Source organism: Salmo trutta, chromosome 17 (assembly GCF_901001165.1).
Source record: "Salmo trutta chromosome 17, fSalTru1.1, whole genome shotgun sequence".
Taxonomy (NCBI): domain Eukaryota; kingdom Metazoa; phylum Chordata; class Actinopteri; order Salmoniformes; family Salmonidae; genus Salmo; species Salmo trutta.
Window position 1 is genome coordinate 40,733,901 of NC_042973.1, and position 21,252 is coordinate 40,755,152.

Here is a 21,252-nt window from a genome sequence, read left to right on the forward strand (position 1 = left end):
GAGTCTGGTAAGAATTTGTCAGCGAGTGGATAACCCACCTCTAACATCTGTTCTATTGGCCAACGTGCAATCACTAAAGAATAAGCAGGGTGAGCTCCGTTCGAGACTATCCTACCAACGGGACATTCAAAACTGTAATATCTTATGTTTCACCAAGGTTTTCTGTGCATCGGCAGGACAAAACAGCTACGTCCGGTAAGACGAGGGTGGGGGTGTGTGTCTATTTGTAAATAACAGCTGGTGCGTGATGTCTAATATTAAGGTAGTCTTGAGGTATTGCTCGCCTGAGATAGAGTACCTCATGATAAGCTGTAGACCACACTATCTACCAAGAGAGTTTTCATCTATATTTTTTAGCTGTCTATTTACCACCACAAACCAACGTTGGCACTAAGACCGCACTCAACGAGTTGTATAAGGCCATAAGCAAACAAGAAAATAGTCATCCAGAAGCGGCACACCTAGTGGCCAGGGACTTTAATACACTTAAATCTGTTTTACCTAATTTCTACCAGCATGTCACATGTGCAACCAGAGGAAAAAAATCTCTAGACCACCTTTACTCCACACACATAGACCCTTACAAAGCTCTCCCTCGCCCTCCATTTGGCAAGTCTGACCATAATTCTATCCTCCTGATTCCTGCGTACAAGCAGAAACTAAAGCAGGAAGTACCAGTGACTCACTCAATACGGAAGTGGTCAGATGACACGGATGCTATGCTACAGGACTGTTTTGTTGGCACAGACTTGAATATGTTCCGGGTTTAATCCAATGGGATTGAGAAGTATACCACCTCAGTCACAGGCTTCATCAATAAGTGAATCGACAACGTCGTCCCCACAGTGACCGTACGTACATATCCCAACCCGAAACAATGAATTAGAGGCAACATCCGCACCGAGCTAAAGGCTAGAGCGGCCGCTTTCAAGAAGCGGGACACTAATCCGGACACTTATAAGAAATCCCGTTATGACCTCAGATGAACCATCAAACAACCAAACCGTCAATACAGGACTAAGATTGAATCCTACTACACCGGCTCTGACTCTCGTCAAATGTGGCAGAGCTTGCAAACTATTACAGACTACAAAGGGAAACCCAGTGACGTGAGCCTACCAGATGGACTAAATTACTTTTATGCTCGCTTCAAGGCAATCAACACTGAAGCATGCATGAGAGCACCAGCTGTTCCGGACAACTGTGATCATGCTCTAATTAGCCAATGTGAGCAAGACCTTTAAACAGGACGTGTACTCAGAGCATGCGAGGACCAACTGGCATGTGTCTTCACTGACATTTTTACGCTCTCCCTGACCGAGTCTGTAATACCTATATGTTTCAAGCAGCCTAACATAGTCCCTGCCTAAATGACTTCCACCCCGTAGCACTAGCGTTGATAGCTATGAACTGCTTTGAAAGGCTGGTCATAGTTCACATCAACACCAACCCTTGACCCACTCCAATTCGAATACCGCCCCAACAGATCCACAGATGATGCCATGTCAATCACACTCCACACTGCCCTTTCCCACCTGGACAAAAGGAACACCTATGTGAGAATGCTCTTCATTGACTACAGCTCAGCGTTCAACACCATGGTGCCCACAAAGCTCACAACTAAGCTAAGAACCCTGGGACTAAACACTTCCCTCTGCAACTGGATCCTGGACTTCCTGACGGGCCACCCCCAGGTGGTAAGGGTAGGCAATGACACATCTGCCAAGCTGCTTAGTACCCTCCTGTACCCCCTGTTCATCCACGACTGCGTGGCCAAGCATAACTCCAACAACATCATTAAGTTTGCTGATGACACAATGGTGGTTGGCCTAATCACAGACAACAGTGAGACAGCCTATAGGGAGGAGGTCAGAGACCTGGCAGTGTGGTGCCAAGACAACAACCTCTCCCTCAACGTGAGCAAGACAAAGGAGATGATTGTGGACTACAGGAAAAGGAGGACTGAACAGGCCCCCATTGACATCGACGGATCTGTAGTGGAGCGGGTCAAGAGGTTCAAGTTCCTTGGTGTCCACATCACCAACAAACTATCATTGTCCAAACACACCAAGATAAGATTTGGCATGGGTCCCCAGATACTCAAAACGTTCTACAGCTGCACCATCGAGAGCATCCTGACCGGTTGCATCACCACCTGGTATGGCAACTGCTCGGCATCTGACTGTAAGGTGCTACAGAGGGTAGTGCGTACGTCCCAGTACATCACTGGGGCCAAGTTTACTGCCATCCAGGACCTATATACTAGGCCCAAAAAATTGTCAAAGACTCCAGTCACCAGTCACACGGCAAGTGGTACCGGAGTGCCAAGTCTGTGTCCAAATGACTCCTAAACAGCTTCTACCCCCCAAGCCATAAGACTGCTGAACAATTAATCAAATGGCCACCCGGACTATTTGCATTGACCCCTATCCACCCCTTTGTTTTCACACTGCTGCTACTCGCTGTTTATTATCTATGCATAGTCACTTTACCCGTACCTACATGTACAAATTACCTCGACTAACATGTACACACAAATATTGACTCGGTACCGGTACCCCCTGTACCGGTACTTCTTTATTGTTATTTTCTTATGTTACTTTTAATTTGTAATTTATTTTACTTAAGTTAATTTAGTAAATATTTTCTCAACTCTTTTTTCTTAAACCTGCATTGCTGGTTAAGGGCTTGTAAGTAAGCGGTAAAGTCTACACCTGTTGTATACAGTGCATGTGACAAATACAATTTGATTTTATGTCAGATCAAAAACCAAGCCATGAGGTCGAAGGAATTGTCCATAGAGCTCTGAGACAGGATTGTGTCGAGGAAAATATCTGGGGAAAGGTACCAAAAAATGTCTGCAGCATTGATGGTCCCCAAGAACACAATGGCCTCCATCATTCTTAAATGGAATACGTTTAACCATTAAGACTCCTCCTAGTAATCGGGTCACTCTGACAGAGTTCCAGAGTTCCTCTGTGGAGATGGGAGAATCTTCCAGAAGGACAAGCATCTCTGCAGCGCTCCACCAATCAGGCCTTTATGGTAGAGTGGCCAGACAGAATCCACTTCTCAGTAAAAGGCACATGACAGCCCGCTTGGAGTTTGCCAAGGCACCTAAAGGACTCTTAGACCATGAGAAACAAGATTCTCTGGTCTGATGAAACCAAGATTGAACTCTTTGGCCTGAATGCCAATCGTCACGTCTGGAGGAAACCTGGCACCATCCCTACGGTGAAGCATGTTGGTGGCAGAATTATGCTGTGGAGATGTTTTTCAGAGGCAGGGACTGGGAGACTAGTCAGGATCGAGGGAAAGATGAATTGAGCAAAGTACAGAGAGATCCTTGATGAAAACCAGTTCCAGAGCACTTAGGACCTCAGACTGGGGTGAAGGTTCATCTTCCAACAGGACAACGACCCTAAGCACACAGCCAAGACCACGCAGGAGTGGCCTCGGGACAAGTCTCTGAATGCCCTTGAGTGGCCCAGCCAGAGCCCGGACTTGAATCCGATCGAACATCTCTGGAGAGACCTGAAAATAGCTGTGCAGCGACGCTCCCCATCCAACCTGACAGACCTTGAGAGGATATGCAGAGAAGGATGGGAGAAACTCCCCAAATACAGTTGTGCCAAACTTGTAGCGTCATACCCAAGAAGACTTGCGTAATCACTGCCAAAGGTGCTTCAACAGAGTACTGAGTAAAGGGCCTGAATACTTAAATGTTATATTTTATTTTTTAAATTTTATTATTAGTAATATTTTTCTCATTATAGGGTATTGTGTATATGTATTTGTATTTGTTATGGATCCCCATTAGCTGCTGCCAAGGTGCATTTAACATGTCAATATCTCTCACAAATACAAGTAGTGATGAAGTCAATCTCTCCTCCACTTTGAGCCATGAGAGATTGACATGCATATTATTAATGTTAGCACTCTGTGTACATCCAAGGGTCAGCTGTGCTGCCCTGATTGAACAGTAGTCCGGGTGCGACAAAACTATGGCCTGTAGGCCTTGCCTTGATGATATTGTGTTAAGAATGCAGAGCAGCGCTTTATTATGGACAGACTTCTCTCCATCCTAGCTACTGTTGTTTAAACTGTGGTATGAGTTTAAAATCCACGGTTACTCCAAGCAGTTTATTCACCTCAACTTGTTCAATTACCACATTATTCATTACATTTTGTTGCGGTTTAGGGTTCAGTGAATGATTTGTCCCAAAAACAATGCTTTTAGTTTTTGAAATATTTAGGATTAACTTATTCCTTTCCACCTACTCTGAAACTAACTGCAGTTCTTTGTTAAGTGTAGCAGTCATTTCAGTCACTGTGGTAGCTGGCGTATATAGTGTTTAGTCATCCGCATACATATGGTGCCATCCGCATACAAAGCCAGTGGCATGTCGTTAGTAAAGATTGAAAAAAGTAAGGGGCCTAGACAGCTGCCCTGGAGAATTCCTGATTCTACCTGGATTTTGTTGAAGCGGCTTCCATTAAAGAACACCCTCTGTGTTCTGTTAGACAGGTAAGTCTTTATCCACAATATAGCAGAGGATGGAAAGCCATAACACCTACGTTTTGCCAGCAACAGACTATGTGCAATAATGTCAAAACCCACACTGAAATCTAACAAAACAGCCCCCACAATCTTTTTATAAATTTCTCTCAGCCAATCATCAGTAATTTCTGTAAGTGCTGTGCTTGTTGAATGTCCTTCCCTATAAGCGTGCTGAAAGTCTGTTGTCTGTTGGTAACAGGCTGATTGGTTGGCTATTTGAGCCAGTAAAGGGGGCTTTACTATCCTAGGCAGGGGAATGACTTTTGCTTCCCTTCAGGGCTGAGGGCACACACTTTCTAGTAGGCTTAAATTGAAGATATGGCAAATAGTAGTGGCAATATCATCTGCTATTATCCTCAGTTATTTTCCATCCAAGTTGTCAGACCCGGGTGGCTTGCCATTGTTGATAGACAACAATAGTTTTTTCACCTGTTCCACACTTACTTTACGGAATTCAAAATTACAGCGCTTGTCTTTCACAATTTGGTCAGATATACTTGGATGTGTAGTGTCAGTGTTTGTTGCTGGCATTGCTGGCATGTCATGCCTAAGTTTGCTAATCTTGCCAATGAAAAAATCATTAAAATAGTTGGCAATATCAGTGGGTTTTGTGATGAATGAGCCATCTGATTCAATGAATGATGGAGCTGAGTTTGCCTTTTTGACCAAAATGTCATCTAAGGTGCTCCAAATCTTTTTACTATCATTCTTTATGTCATTTATCTTCGTCTCATAGTGAAGTTTCTTCTTCTTTTTATTCAGTTTAGTCACATGATTTCTCAATTTGCAGTGCGTTTGCCAATCGGTTGTAGAGCCAAGAGACCTATTTGCCATTTCTTTTGCCTCATCCCTCTCAACCATACCATTTTTCAATTCCGTCTATTTGCTCCTCATTACACACCATGGACCAACAAATATTATTTACATCAACAACATAGGAATTGTTACAAAACTTCTTGTATGACCTCTTTTACACTACATTAGGCCCAGCCTTTGGAACTTTGATAACCTGAACCAGGTTGCAGGCACTAGATACAGTTTGAAGCTTTCTCTTGAGGGGGCAGCCTGATGAAAGCCAATAATATTTCATTAATTAATTATCAAGCATTTCACACATGTTATCCAGATACGGACTGTTAGCACTTGGTGGTCTATAGCACCTTTCCACCCGAATGGGCTTCAGGTGAAGCATAATGAACCTGTAGCCATATTATTTCAACAGTATTTAACATGAGATCCTCTCTAAGCTTTACAGGAATGTGGTTCCGAATATAAACAGCCACACCTCCACCTTTGGCATTTCTGTCTTTTCAGTAGGTCTTATAACCATGTATTGCTACCACTGTATCATCGAAGGTATTATCTAAGTGAGTTTCAGACATTGTCAGAATATGAATGTCATCTGTTACTAGCAAATTATTGATTTCATGAACCTTGTTTCTTCCAGCTACGGCACACCACCTCAGTGCTAACAGTATAACTCTGGTTCATAGGCATATGATTACTGCATACAATAGCTGTAGGATCCGCAGAGACATTCGGGGCAGTTAGCGGGACATAAATTAGGTTACTTACATTGTGTCTTCCAACGCCCCTGGGATAATGTACATTTGCTGAAGCATTATGACAACTCAGCGACATAATGGTAAGGATTAACTGAGCTGGGCTTGGGTGATTGATAAGTCATTGTCTCAACGCAGCCTTATAATGCTGTGAAAGAATCCAGGAAGTCAAATGATTTGGGTAGATACCATCCTCCTTATAAAACAAGCTTTGTTTCCAGAAGGTATCAACATTGTCAATAAATGTTACACCCACATCGCTGCAATAGTCTCGTAGCCAGTTATGGAGGGATAAAAGTCTGCTGAACCATTCAATGCCACGATTTAGGGAGGGTAGAGGGCCAGATATTATGGGGCGTTTGTTGGTGTTAAGTAGTGACCCATTCAGTTCTTTAAAATCCATCTTCAGCTGTTTTGAGCTGCCCTATGTGTAGATTGATGAGGGAATTTTTTTAAATCAATTTTAGAATAAGGCTGTAACGTAACAACATGTGGAAGAAGTCAAGGGGTCTAAATACTTTCCGAATGCACTGTATATAAAAAAAAACATCACACAGATTACACCCTTCCCAATTAAGGGAATGGGAAAGGGGGATAGCTAGTCAGTTGTACAACTGAATGCATTCAACTGAAATGTGTCTTCCGCATTTAACCCCTCTGATTCAGAGAGGTGCGGAGGGCTGCCTTACTCGACATCCACATCTTCTGCGCCCGGGGAACAGTGGGTTAACTGCCTTGCTCAGGGGCAGAACGACAATTAAGCTTTGCTCTATGGTGTAACACCATACAGATATCTATCAAAATGAATAAAACATGTATAGAGGGTGTGGACTATTTGGAAAGCTGAGGGGAAGGTGGGGGACAGTTTTGAAAATGTTCACGTGGGCTGGCTGCGTTCATTCCTCTGAGTGACTCAGGCCTTTAACTGCCAGTCATGTGACAGAGACTTTCGATAGAGCGCCAGCACATCTAAGAGGCCCTGTCATTTCCAGGTGTCACCTCAGGGAACAGACGGACATGCATGCAGACATACAGACAGGCAGACAGACAAGATACGCTCTGTGTGGCCTCGTCTCGGTTACTTAGATCAGTGCGCGAGAGGAAGAGATACATTGAGGATAGCATGAGTGATACTCAGTGGAGAGATGCCTGAGTGGTCCCGTCTGGAGGCGCGTGAAGAACCTTTTGAGCCGGGTGACAGATTACAGGCCAGTCATCTTGCCACGGCGACTGCCACAACTGGCGGAGATGAATCACCCATCAGCGTTCTTCTGTAAACCACACGTACACAGCTGTATTCTGCTGACGAGTCTATCATTTCTCTCTCTCCCTCTCTCTCGCTCTCTCTCGTGCTGTCTCTCTATCCCCGTCTTTCTTCCACATATCATTGACCGTGTCATTTCCCACTCCTCCTCCAGCATGTCTTGCCCCCCCCCGTCTTTCTCTCTTCCCCTCTCTCTCCAGCTTTCAATCCTCTCCCATCAAATTGAACAAGCCTTTCTACCCCATCATCCCACTCGACCAGTCTATTACTCTCTTGTTCCTGGCTGAGTATCCCAGTGCCCAGCACCACACAGCAAGCAAATCACTGTTGACATTTTAAAAGGCACTTGATCAAATGGCACAGAGTGGGCTGGCTATGTGAAGGCCCATTTGTTCAATGAGCTCAACATCCCAGCAGACATGAGCATTTGTCTTTGACCAGGCCGGCTCAGAGTAGTTAAATCAAAGTGGCAGGCAAAGCCAGGCTCATAACCATAATCAGTCTGCTGCTGCTTGGACTATGTGATTGATACAGTCACACACAGTGTGTGTGTGTGTGTGTGTGTGCGTGCACAGCGTGTCTACACACAAACATCTTTATATATGTGTGTGTCTGTGTTAATGTCTGTGTACACATAATGATTTTCTCCTATTCCTCCCAGCTATCGGACCTTTGTCGCCGAGGACGCTGGCCCCAACACACTAGTTGCCACGGTACTGGCTAAGGACCCAGACGGTGATGGAATAGTGTACTCATTTACAGCTGGCAACGAGGAGGGCAACTTTGTCATTGACAGCCAGAAAGGTGACCCTTTGTGGAATGCTTTGTACTTCTTTTATGATATGTCAATACTAATTGACACCAAAGGTTTATGAAAAAGCAACAATTTCAAAAGATGCGCTGACTGTTTGTTATTGAAGTCATAAATACAAAGAACTACATTACTGTATATCCAGGGCTTTTCTTTTGTTCCCCTAACATAGTTTATTCTCTCATATAGAAAATAGTTCTGGCCTGTGTACTCTGTATTTTGTGGCTGTGCAATTTATCTTTTTTTATTTACCCTCTGATCCGTAACCAGCAGGACATTTGTCTGACAGGGTGACATTTGTCAACCAACCCTTTCAATTCAATTTCACATTAGTTTTTCCATCATAGCTCACAATCTACAGCTTCTACACTCCCAGCCTCCATCTTGAGTCTATTTTCCCCTCTCATCCGTCCTCCCTCGCATCTTAAAGATAAGGGAAACGCTGAGCCGGCCCCAGGGATAAGCAACATAAGCGGTCGCTAGCGAAACGTTTTTATTCTATATATTTTTTTACATTTTAGGAACGCAGTTGGGGTCTCAACTTACTATAGAGAGTTAGAATAGTAGAATACACCAGGAGCAATTTGGAAATTTGGTTGTGCATCAGCAGTTTTTCTCTTGTTATGTCAGTCACTGACAGTCACTCAATTATCCATGTCAGCTAACAATGTTCAGATTGTTAGTTAGTCTAGCCAGCTATCTAAACCATCTAAACCATTGCTTTTGTTAGTCATTCTAATTCAAATATCATATGAACATGGCATAAGTCATGGCAAAATGGGTAGAATTGCAGGTAGACAAGTGAAAGAACTCAGAACCCTGCTTGTTGTCTTTAATCAGGAGGAGCAGTGAGAGATGAGTGATACAACAAGAGGAAAAAGTCCCTGTGCGCTCTCTCTCTTTCACATCAATTACTTTCCCCCAGATCACACGTAGCTCATCCTGAACCCATTGATGTCGGTATTTACAGAGAGAACAGTTGACTCAGATGCTGTTCTCCTTTCGTTGATCCTTTTTTTCCTCCTTGTTATGCAAAGGCGAGACAAGGAGAAAACAAGTACATCTAACGTGCATGTATGTACCCTGGTTAACTTATAGCCCTTGTCACCTTCACATGGGAATGGGAACCTCTTCTCAGCTGAGCTGGGTGACAGTACAGTTGGGGACATAAAAAAATGAATCTGTACTAAACTGCAATAAAATACTGTAATGTAACTGCACCATCAGGGGCATATTTAAGAGATGTATTTAATTACATGGGTTATAGTTAGATAATTGCTAACGAACTTGGTGCTTGGCGTCACCCTGCGACATGGTAAGTCACATTAACAATGTAACTGGCTGCAGCAAAGGCATTTTGAAAAAGTAACGTTTTAATGTCTTCAACCGTAGATAGTGGTCCCTTGCTAAGGTTGTAATGGTCCTCTGGTCTCATCTTTTTAGGGTTGATCCGGCTGCGCTCCACCCCCCCTCCCAAGCTCCAGGGCCTGGAGTATGTCCTCAATGTGACGGCTACGGACGACAACACTTCCGGAGGGCCACACCCACTCTCTGCAACGGCCCGGGTCATCGTGGGTGTTGATGATGTCAATAACAACAAACCCATCTTTGAGAAGGTGAGGAAAAAGTATTGTGGATGATGGCCCTTTATACACACAGTAGTACATTGGACTGTATACAGGAAAGTAGTGTTAAAATTGTCTTCTAGGTAGTCTTCTCTGTCAATGTCTTGCGCTGTCTGTCTGTCTGTCTGACCTTCCAACTCTCTCTCTCTCTTTTGCTCTCTCTCCTACTTCCCCTGTCTCTTTACAGTATCCCCCTTATGTTTCCCCCAGAGCTCTGATTAGTGCACATGCTATTTGAAGACTGGGATTTTAATTAATTGATGAAAAAAGTGACGTATCATCATGATATACTATACCTGGCTAACTAACGTCCTCCTTAATATGGAATGACGTATACTTGGTCTGAGAAGTCTTCATAAAGTCCGTAAAGTCATGAGGTCCAGTGGATGGCTGGAAGGTGTCGAGGTGATACACTACATGACCAAACATCGTCAAACATCTCATTACAAAATCATGGGCATTAATATGGAGTTGGTCCCCCCTTCGCTGCTATAACAGCCTCCACTCTTCTGGGAAGGCTTTCCACTAGATGCTGGAACATTGCTGCAGGGACTTGCTTCCATTCAGCCACAAGAGCATTAGTATGGTCAGGCACTGATGTTAGGCCTGGCTTGCAGTCGGCGTTCCAATTCATCCCAAAGGTGTTCAATGGGGTTGAGGTCAAGGCTCTGTGCAGGCCAGTCAAGTTCTTCCACACTGAAATCGACAAACCATTTCTGTATGGACCTCGCTTTGGCACGGGGGCATTGTCGTGAATCTTCTAGAATGTCATTGTATCCTGTAGCTTTAATACACTGCTCAAAAAAATAAAGGGAACACTTAAACAACACAATGTAACTCCAAGTCAATCACACTTCTGTGAAATCAAACTGTCCACTTAGGAAGCAACACTGATTGACAATACATTTCACATGCTGTTGTGCAAATGGAATAGACAACAGGTGGAAATTATAGGCAATTAGCAAGACACCCCCAATAAAGGAGTGGTTCTGCAGGTGGGGACCACAGACCACTTCTCAGTTCCTATGCTTCCTGGCTGATGTTTTGGTCACTTTTGAATGCTGGTGGTGCTTTCACTCTAGTGGTAGCATGAGACGGAGTCTACAACCCACACAAGTGGCTCAGGTAGTGCAGCTCATCCAGGATGGCACATCAATGCGAGCTGTGGCAAGAAGGTTTGCTGTGTCTGTCAGCGTAGTGTCCAGAGCATGGAGGCGCTACCAGGAGACAGGCCAGTACATCAGGAGACGTGGAGGAGGCCGTAGGAGGGCAACAACCCAGCAGCAGGACCGCTACCTCCGCCTTTGTGCAAGGAGGAGCATGAGAAGCACTGTCAGAGCCCTGCAAAATGACCTCCAGCAGGCCACAAATGTGCATGTCTCTGCTCAAACGGTCAGAAACAGACTCCATGAGGGTGGTATGAGGGCCCGACATCCACAGGTGGGGGTTGTGCTTACAGCCCAACACCGTGCAGGACGTTTGGCATTTGCCAGAGAACACCAAGATTGGCAAATTTGCCACTGGCGCCCTGTACTCTTCACAGATGAAAGCAGGTTCACACTGAGCACATGTCAGACGTGACAGAGTCTGGAGACGCCGTGGAGAACGTTCTGCTGCCTGCAACATCCTCCAGCATGACCGGTTTGGCGGTGGGTCAGTCATGGTGTGGGGTGGCATTTCTTTGGGGGGCCGCACAGCCCTCCATGTGCTCGCCAGAGGTAGCCTGACTGCCATTAGGTACCGAGATGAGATCCTCAGACCCCTTGTGAGACCATATGCTGGTGCGGTTGGCCCTGGGTTCCTCCTAATGCAAGACAATGCTAGACCTCATGTGGCTGGAGTGTGTCAGCAGTTCCTGCAAGAGGAAGGCATTGATGCTATGGACTGGCCCGCCCGTTCCCCAGACATGAATCCAATTGAGCACATCTGGGACATCATGTCTCGCTCCATCCACCAACGCCACGTTGCACCACAGACTGTCCAGGAGTTGGCGGATGCTTTAGTCCAGATCTGGGAGGAGATCCCTCAGGAGACCATCCGCCACCTCATCAGGAGCATGCCCAGGCGTTGTAGGGAGGTCATACAGGCACGTGGAGGCCACACACACTACTGAGCCTCATTTTGACTTGTTTTAAGGACATTACATTAAAGTTGGATCAGCCTGTAGTGTGGTTTTCCACTTTAATTTTGAGTGTGACTCCAAATCCAGACCTCCATGGGTTGATAAATTGGATTTCCATTGATTATTTTTGTGTGATTTTGTTGTCAGCACATTCAACTATGTAAAGAAAAAAGTATTTCATAAGATTATTTCTTTCATTCAGATCTAGAATGTGTTGTTTAAGTGTTCCCTTTATTTTTTTGAGCAGTATATTTCACTTCACTGGAACTAAGGGACCTAGCCTGACCAATAAAAAACAGCCCCAGACCATTGTACCTCCTCCACCAAACTTTACAGTTGGCACTATGCATTGGGGCAGGTGGCGTTCTCCTGGCATCCACCAAACCCAGATTTGTCCATCAGCGTGTTTCATCACACCAGTCCAATGGTGGCGAGCTTTACACGGAACCCAAACCGGCTGCGTGTGTGTGCCATCGTGCGCCATCGTGCATAAATTTATTTTGTCCCCCCACACCAAGCGCGATCATGACACGCAGGTTAAAATATCAAAACAAACTCTGAACCAATTACATTAATTACATTTATGGCAATTTAGCTAGCTAGCTTGCACTTGCTAGCTAATGTGTCCTATTTAGCTAGCTTGCTGTTGCTAGCTAATTTGTCCTGGGATATAAACATTGAGTTGTTATTTTACCTGAAATGCACAAGGTCCTCTACTCCGACAATTAATCCACACATAAAACGGTCAAACGAATTGTTTCTAGCCATCTCTCCTCCTAGACTTTTTTTTCGTTGGCGGGTGTGAGCAGTGTGGGTGCAATAATTGAATAATATAGATTTCTACATTTATTTTGCAACGCTCGTGCATGCAACGCGAGCGGTGTAGTCAGCCTGTTACACGCTACGCATTTCAGCACTCAGTGGTCCCGTTCTGTGATCTTGTGTGGCCTAGATGTTTTCACTTCACAATAACAGCACTTACAGTTGACCGCGGCAGCTCTAGCAGGGCAGAAATTTGATGAACTGACTTGTTGGAAAGGTGGCATCCTAGGTACCATGCTGAAAGTCTCTGAGCTCTTCATTAAGGTCATTCTACTGCCAATGTTTGTCTATGGAGATTGCATGGCTGTGTGCTCAATTCTATACACGTGTCACCAACAGGTGTGGCTGAAATAGTCAAATCCACTAATTTGAAGGGTCCACATACTTTTGCATATATAGTGTCTTTTTAGTACTTTGATATTCATATTGCTAATATGTATAGTTTCCTGTTGGGCATATTGTGATCTCTCTCTCTCTCTCTCTCTCTCTCTCTCTCTCTCTCTCTCTCTCTCTCTCTCTCTCTCTCTCTCTCTCTCTCTCTACAAACAGTATTTTACTTGTATGTGTATTAATTAAACAGAGCTCTAGTGAGTCACTGGAGACTCTCTGTCTCTGGGGCAGACTCATCAAGGGATAAGGTAGACATGATACCAAGGAAAGACAGGGTGGGTGGTGCAATGTTGAGTTGTGGTTTGACGCGGTGGTGGACCTTCAAAGAAAGGAATGGCCTTGCTCTATTTTCAGTCCTATCACGTGTACTGTACAAATGTCTACATAGAGTACAATGAGTATTTTCTAACCTCATTTCTGGATTCAGTCTGAACCCACCCCATATGCCCTTTCTTTTTTTCGTTATCTTTCTGTCTCTCTCTCCCTCTCTCTCCCACACCTTATTTTCCGTCCCTCTCTCAGTGTCAGCAGTACAGGGAGCAGGCGTCTGTGTTGGAGAACCAGCCCACAGGGACCTTCGTGCTGCAGGTGCACGCGGTAGATGCAGACGAGGGGGCCAATGGGAAGGTCAAGTATGGCCTGATGCACAGAGACAGAGCCATGCCTGCCTTCAGAGTCCACCCTGACACAGGTAGGTACAGAGGGCAAGGATCCCAGTTAGCTGTGGTGGTACTTATTGAATTAGCCATAACCAAGTAGGATGTGTAGCATGGAAACAATAAGGATTTAAGACCAGGGCTAAATGTGTAACAGGTTTAACAATTCCCATGCAGTCTTGATACTCTTAATAATATATATTTTTAAATGGTATTGTCAGATAAATGCCCTTTACATACCTGTACAATTGAAATGAAGTATTACACCTCATACTTAACTTTGATTTATCAACCTATCGATCACGTTTTGCAGTATAACAATGTACTGTTTTAATCATAAATGGATCCAGGATAAATATAACAATATGTTCATCAATAATGTCATGACAAATACAGCTATCCTATTAACGAGGTGTGTCTAAGTTCTTGACTTTTTCCTGACCGCTCAGGACAAAACTCAGGAAACAAAATTATAGAACAAAACTAGGGTCCAGAGCTTTTCCTCGATTTCATGGTCACATAGTTACCTAATGAAAAACTCAGGGGCCCTAGTCATGACCTTAGGCGTCTGACCTCTGTGTCAGGTGTGATCGTGACGGCACGGCGGTTCGACCGGGAGCGTCAGAGAGAGTACTCCATCACGGTGACGGCTACAGACTGGGCTGACGAGCCTCTCATAGGGATCTGTCAGCTCAACGTCCTCATCCTGGACCAGAATGACAACAGCCCCAAGTTTGAGAACCTGCGCTACGAGTGTGAGTGTCGTAGTATACATAATAATACATATGATAAAAGTATAATATAATACTAATACATATGATTGATGGCAGATTGACCATTCGTTATCATGATATAGATTATTAACCAAAGCTCTTAGAAAAGGTTTTATGTACTATGCGTTATGCATAGTAACTCTTTACTTAATTATCTGGTTAAAGTTGTCATCGTAATCCATTGTGTTTACATGTATTGCCATACGTAAAAATGTAAGCATACATAAACATACATAAGCATGTAAACAATTGATTTGTCGTCTGTTGATTCAGTCTGGACTGTTTGTCAAAGTTGTGACAGACCGCTACCTTGCTCCAGAGTGAGGAGCATATTGTTTGGTCTATATTGTCTCTCACAGACTTTCTGAGAGAGGACACCATGATCGGCACCAGTTTCTTGCGTGTGGCGGCGCACGATGATGACTTTGGCACCAACGCCGTCGTCACCTACTCCATGTCCCAGGAGCAGCCTGAGTACCTGAGGGTCAACCCTGTTACCGGCTGGGTGTACGTCAACCAGCCCATATCACAGGTCTGTCACGTAACCAGTGTGGTGGAATTATTGTAATCAAAAGGAGAGACTTTTAGATTTCTTCAAAACCATCAAACTTTATTATTTAATTAGTGCAGTAATGGAGCTGGTCGGTAATCACCCCTGGAGGTGATCACTGAGGACTCAACCAGCTGGTCGGTAATCACCCCTGGAGGTGATCACTGAGAACTCAACCAGCTGGTCGGTAACCTCCCCTGGAGATGATCACTAAGAACTCAACCAGCTGGTTGGTAATCACCCCTGGAGGTGATCACTGAGAACTCAACCAGCTGGTCGTTAACCTCCCCTGGAGATGATCACTAAGAACTCAACCAGCTGGTCGGTAACCTCCCCTGGAGATGATCACTAAGAACTCAACCAGCTGGTCGTTAACCTCCCCTGGAGATGATCACTAAGAACTCAACCAGCTGGTCGGTAACCTCCCCTGGAGATGATCACTAAGAACTCAACCAGCTGGTCGGTAACCTCCCCTGGAGATGATCACTAAGAACTCAACCAGCTGGTCGTTAACCTCCCCTGGAGGTGATCACTAAGAACTCAACCAGCTGGTCGGTAATCACCCCTGGAGGTAATCACTGAGAACTCAACCAGCTGGTTTGAGCCACAGCATTTTATAGCAAAGTACATCCTCCTTCAGTCTACATGACACACAACAGATGCATGGAATGGGTCACAAGGTTAAGATTTGTATGAAAGATACTTATAATTCACAGCAGACAGTATGTCATTGTGTAGAGACCAGGGTCTGTCCCTGGAGTCATCTCTCCCTGGTACCTTATAGAACAGAAACATTAACTCATGCTCTGGAATGCGGTATCACCCAAAGACATCATAAATCTCCCAGAAGCCCATCCTCAGTAGAACACACACAGATGAGCATTCTAACAACCCCTTATTCTGTTGCATAAAACAACCATTTGATGCAATAACAGCATTATAACATCTTGTAATTTTCAGTCAGTCAATCAGCCCATCTCACAGGTCAGTCATTAAGTCAGTCAACCAGCCAGTCAACCAGCCCATTTCACAGGTCAATTAACCAGACAGTCAGCCTGCCCATATCACAGGTCAGTCAACCAGTTAGTCAACCAGCCAGTCAACGAGCCCTTATCACAGGTTGGTTAACCAGCCTTCCAACCAGCCTCTTGCTCAATCCCAGTAGAAATCATCAGTGCAGGGTGATAGAGCTGTATAAAATACAGTGTTATTAACTTACTGAACTATATCAGGCTTAAATGAACCATAGACAGAATCGTATTGGTCTTTGCTATCCGGGACTAACCTTGGGATGTCCCTACCCCATTGAGGTTGACATTTAAAATGGTTAAGGTAACGGGGGATGGGGGGAGGGTGTAGGGGTTAAGGTTAGGCTTAGGGTTAGGGTTAGCAGTAACCAGATCTTATTCTCTCGCTATTGTTTTGATGGCAGAGGTCCTACATCACACGGGAAGTAGTTGCCACGGACGGGGGGAATCGCAGCACATCTGTGGAGCTGTCTGTCACCATTACCAACGTGAAGAACCAGCCCCCGCAGTGGGAAAAGGACAGCTACAGCGTGGTCATCCCAGAGAACACAGCCAGGGACACTTCCATTGTGGTTCGTGGAACAGTCCGGGTACCAGCCTGGGTGTCATGGGAAGCCTATCCCATTATGGACTTTCGGGGTGTCTTTGTTTTGACCATTCGGTTTGCTGGCTGCACACACGTTACTCAAGTTGTTGGAACATTTTTTATGAATTGTTAAGTTGCAGGCTCAGATTTAGTCAAGGAGCACTAATTGACTTGACTAACCTGCTGTAATTTGCTAATTAATTTACTCAACAACTGAATAAATGTAATATTATACAGAAAATCCCATTGAATGTTTTTGTCGTAATTCCCTCGCAAAAATATTGTTTGCTCTCCATTTACATCAGACGATCAAAGCGACCTCGTTGCTAGGCGACCCCAGGGTGACTTATAACCTGGAGGAGGGCGTGGTCCCGGAGACTAACATGCCTGTGCGGTTCTACCTGTCGCCCAACCGCGAGGACGGCTCTGCCTCCATCCTGGTGTCGGAGCCGCTGGACTATGAGACCACACCCAGTTTCTCCCTGAGGGTGCGGGCTCAGAACGTGGCGGCAGTACCACTGGCTGCATTCACCACAATCTATGTCAACGTCACAGGTAGGTCTCAGCTCAGACACCCTGCAAACACCCCATCACAAGGGGGCAAATCCTAACTTCTACTTATGTCAAAGTTTTTGCATGGATGTCAGTGGGAGACTTAGTGAACATTTGACTTAAGAGGAAGTTAGAGCCGCCCCTGGGTGAACTGTAAGCATTCGCTATTGTCTTCAATGGACATTGATCCATGACTCATCTTTTTTTTCTTCTCAGCTTTATATATAGTATTCTTTGAAAGCTGTAATTTTATAAATCCAATAGCACAAAGTCAGTGAAAAAACTCCATACTGAACCTTTTTTTATCTTGAAATATTCTCATAACAGTTTTGATTACAGGGGCAGAAATACATGTTCAAATAATGATTTCTCATATGTTGGCCCTCAGACGTGAACGACAATGTTCCCTTCTTCACCTCCTCCATCTATGAGGCATCAGTGACTGAGGGAGCCAAGGTGGGGACCATGGTCCTCCAGGTGTCTGCTCACGACAAGGACCTAGGTCTCAACGGACAGGTTAGTGGCACATCCACGACATCTAACATAACACAACAAAATATCCATTGACCCATCCATAACTTAGCATCACATAGTTGTGGTGGTCAAGTGGTTGGGATTATGTGTTATTCTGCCTGTGGGGCTTTGACCGTACAACTGTGAAGGTATGCAACACTACAATGATAGTGTTGCAGTGACTAGAGTCTCTATGAACAGTCATGTGACTCATACATAGAACAATTACTCCCCCGCACTCAGGATAACTACAGCACCGTTTATCGTTGGTGATTCCATCTGTTACGGTGACCACATGGATATGATAGAAGGATCATGTACGGCATCCATATTAGGAAGTTGTCAAATTTATGTAATGTGTTGACTTCCTAATATGGATGCCGTACAGAAGTCAGAAATCTCCTAATATGGATACCGTAATTAACTGTACTCTGTCCCTGTCCTATAGATCACCTACTCCCTCCTGAGTGACAGTAGTGGGGACCACCGTCTGTTTCGTGTGGATCCAGAGCTGGGCTCCATCTATACAGAGGCGGTGTTTGACCGCGAGGCACAGGGATCCTACCTACTGGAGGTGCAGTCTGAAGACGGCATGGAGTCAGCACGGCCCGGGAGGAACAAACAGCCCAACTTTGGTGAGGGCTGGGTTGTATATATTAGGGCACAACATAGCAAAAAGGTTTGCAGTGATGTTTTTCCGATTTGCAGTGTTTTTTTCCGATTTGCAGGGATGTTTTTTCCCGATTTGCAGTGATGTTTTTCCGATTTGCAGTGATGGTTTTTCGATTTGCAGTGATGTTTTTCCGATTTGCAGTGTTTTTTTCCGATTTGCAGGGATGTTTTTTCCGATTTGCAGTGATGTTTTTCAGATTTGCAGTGATGGTTTTTCGATTTGCAGTGTTTTTTTCCGATTTGCAGGGATGTTTTTTCCGATTTGCAGTGATGTTTTTCCGATTTTCAGTGATGTTTTTTACGATTTGCAGTGATGTTTTTTACGATTTGCAGTGAGGTTTTTTCTCATTTGCAGTGATGTTTGGTATCTTATAAATATGACCCTGATTTGACTACTGCAGTCCTGTAAAAACAAAAAAGGCAGTGGCTGCGGAGCCGACTTTTCTCGGACCTGAAGCTTATACGCATATCACGTTCTACACGTGTTTCTTTACCTCTATTTTCCGCACAAATTTGTGTGGTCTCCTTCCCTTCACATTTCTCACTGTCAATCTTGAATGATTTTTATTCAAGTTTTCCCGGAGAAATGTCCATGCAGCGTCTGCATACCAACCATTTGATCTCAGGTTCATGAGGATATGTATTTAGAGCTTCTTGAGTTACACTGTGTTGTTTGGAAGTAGCCTACAGCGTTGTTTTAAATGATGTGCAGTGAGCGGATTTTAGAGCAGATGGTGTTAACAAAGTAGCATAGCATTCCTGTGTATTTTGCCTAGTGGCCTACCTGTGTATTTTGCCTGTTGAGTTTTGGCCACATGAGAGGTGTTTTTGTCATACAGTAATGTTATACACTGCTCAAAAAAATAAAGGGAACACTTGCGTCCCACCTACTCAACAGCCAGTGGAATCCCGTGGCGCGTTATTCAAATACCTTAGAAATGCTATTACTTCAATTTCTCAAACATATGACTATTTTACACCATTTTAAAGACAAGACTCTCGTTAATCTAACCACACTGTCCGATTTCAAAAAGGCTTTACAACGAAAGCAAAACATTAGATTATGTCAGCAGAGTACCCAGCCAGAAATAATCAGACACCCATTTTTCAAGCTAGCATATAATGTCACATAAACCCAAACCACAGCTAAATGCAGCACTAACCTTTGATGATCTTCATCAGATGACAATCCTAGGACATTATATTATACAATACATGCATGTTTTGTTCAATCAAGTTCATTTTTATATCAAAAAACAGCTTTTTACATTAAATTCACTTCCGGTGAATTTACTAAATTACTCACGATAAACGTTCACAAAAAACATAACAATTATTTTAAGAATTATAGATACAGAACTCCTTTATGCACTCGCTATGTCCGATTTTAAAATAGCTTTTCGGTGAAAGCACATTTTGCAATATTCTGAGTATATAGCCCAGCCATCACAGGCTAGCTATTTTGACACCCACAAAGTGTGGTACTCACCAAACTCCGATTTACTATTAGAAAAATTTGATTACCTTTGGTGTTCTTCGTCAGAATGCACTCCCAGGACTTCTACTTCAATAACAAATTTTGGTTTGGTCCCAAATAATCCATAGTTATATCCAAATAGCGGCGTTTTGTTCGTGCGTTCAAGACTCTATCCGAAGGGTAAATAAGGGTGACGCGCCCGACGCGTTTTGTGACAAAAAAAATCTAAATATTCCATTACCGTACTTCGAAGCATGTCAACCGCTGTTTAAAATCAATTTTTATGCCATTTTTCTCGTAAAAAAGCGATAATTTTCCGACCGGGAGTGGTTGTTTTCGTTCAAAGAGAGAGAAAGTAAACATGGTGTCAGCTCGGGCACGCGCCTCAAGTCTCATTGTCCTCAGATCGACCACTTACAAAATGCGCTAATGTTTTTCAGCCAGGGCCTGCAAAGCCACCATTCAGCTTTCTGGCGCCTTCTGAGAGCCTATGGGAGTGTTAGAAAATGTCACGTCATGCCAGAGATCCCCTGTTTTGGTTAGAGATGATCAAGAAGGCCATGAAATGGTCGGAGAGAGCACTTCCTGTTTGGAATCTTCTCAGGTTTTGGCCTGCCAAATGAGTTCTGTTATACTCACAGACACCATTCAAACAGTTTTAGAAACTTTAGGGTGTTTTCTATCCAAATCAAACTATTATTATATGCATAAATCAAATTATATGCATATTCTAGTTACTGGGCAGGAGTAGTAACCAGATTAAATCGGGTACGTTTTTTATCCGGCCGTGCAAATACTGCCCCCTATCCCCAACAAGTTTTAAACAACACAATGTAACTCCAAGTCAATCACAATTCTGTGAAATCAAACTATCCACTTAGGAAGCAACACTGATTGACAATAAATTTCACATGCTGTTGTGCAAATGGAATAGACAACAGGTGGAAATTATAGGCAATTAGCAAGACACCCCCAATAAAGGAGTGGTTCTGCAGGTGGTGACCACAAACCACTTCTCAGTTCCTATGCTTCCTGGCTGATATTTTGGTCACTTTTGAATGCTGGCGGTGCTTTCACTCTAGTGGTAGCATGAGACGGAGTCTACAACCCACACAAGTGGCTCAGGTAGTGCAGCTCATCCAGGATGGCACATCAATGCAAGCTGTGGCAAGAAGGTTTGCTGTGTCTGTCAGCGTAGTGTCCAGAGCATGGAGGCGCTACCAGGAGACAGGCCAGTACATCAGAAGACATGGAGGAGGCCGTAGGAGGGCAACAACCCAGCAGCAGG

At 44.2% G+C, this 21,252-nt stretch overlaps 1 protein-coding gene across 1 annotated transcript in view; it reads left to right on the forward strand.

Moving 5' to 3' along the window:
- The window catches only part of LOC115152198 (neural-cadherin-like), a 98,717-nt gene that overhangs the window by 31,417 nt on the left and 46,048 nt on the right, over nt 1-21,252 (forward strand). Inside the window, exons 7-15 of the mRNA XM_029696793.1 lie at nt 8,049-8,191; nt 9,642-9,814; nt 13,680-13,848; nt 14,398-14,568; nt 14,946-15,118; nt 16,569-16,736; nt 17,056-17,305; nt 17,691-17,818; nt 18,264-18,450. Coding sequence (XP_029552653.1) covers nt 8,049-8,191; nt 9,642-9,814; nt 13,680-13,848; nt 14,398-14,568; nt 14,946-15,118; nt 16,569-16,736; nt 17,056-17,305; nt 17,691-17,818; nt 18,264-18,450 — 1,562 coding nt within the window. The remainder of the gene's footprint in view (nt 1-8,048; nt 8,192-9,641; nt 9,815-13,679; nt 13,849-14,397; nt 14,569-14,945; nt 15,119-16,568; nt 16,737-17,055; nt 17,306-17,690; nt 17,819-18,263; nt 18,451-21,252) is intronic.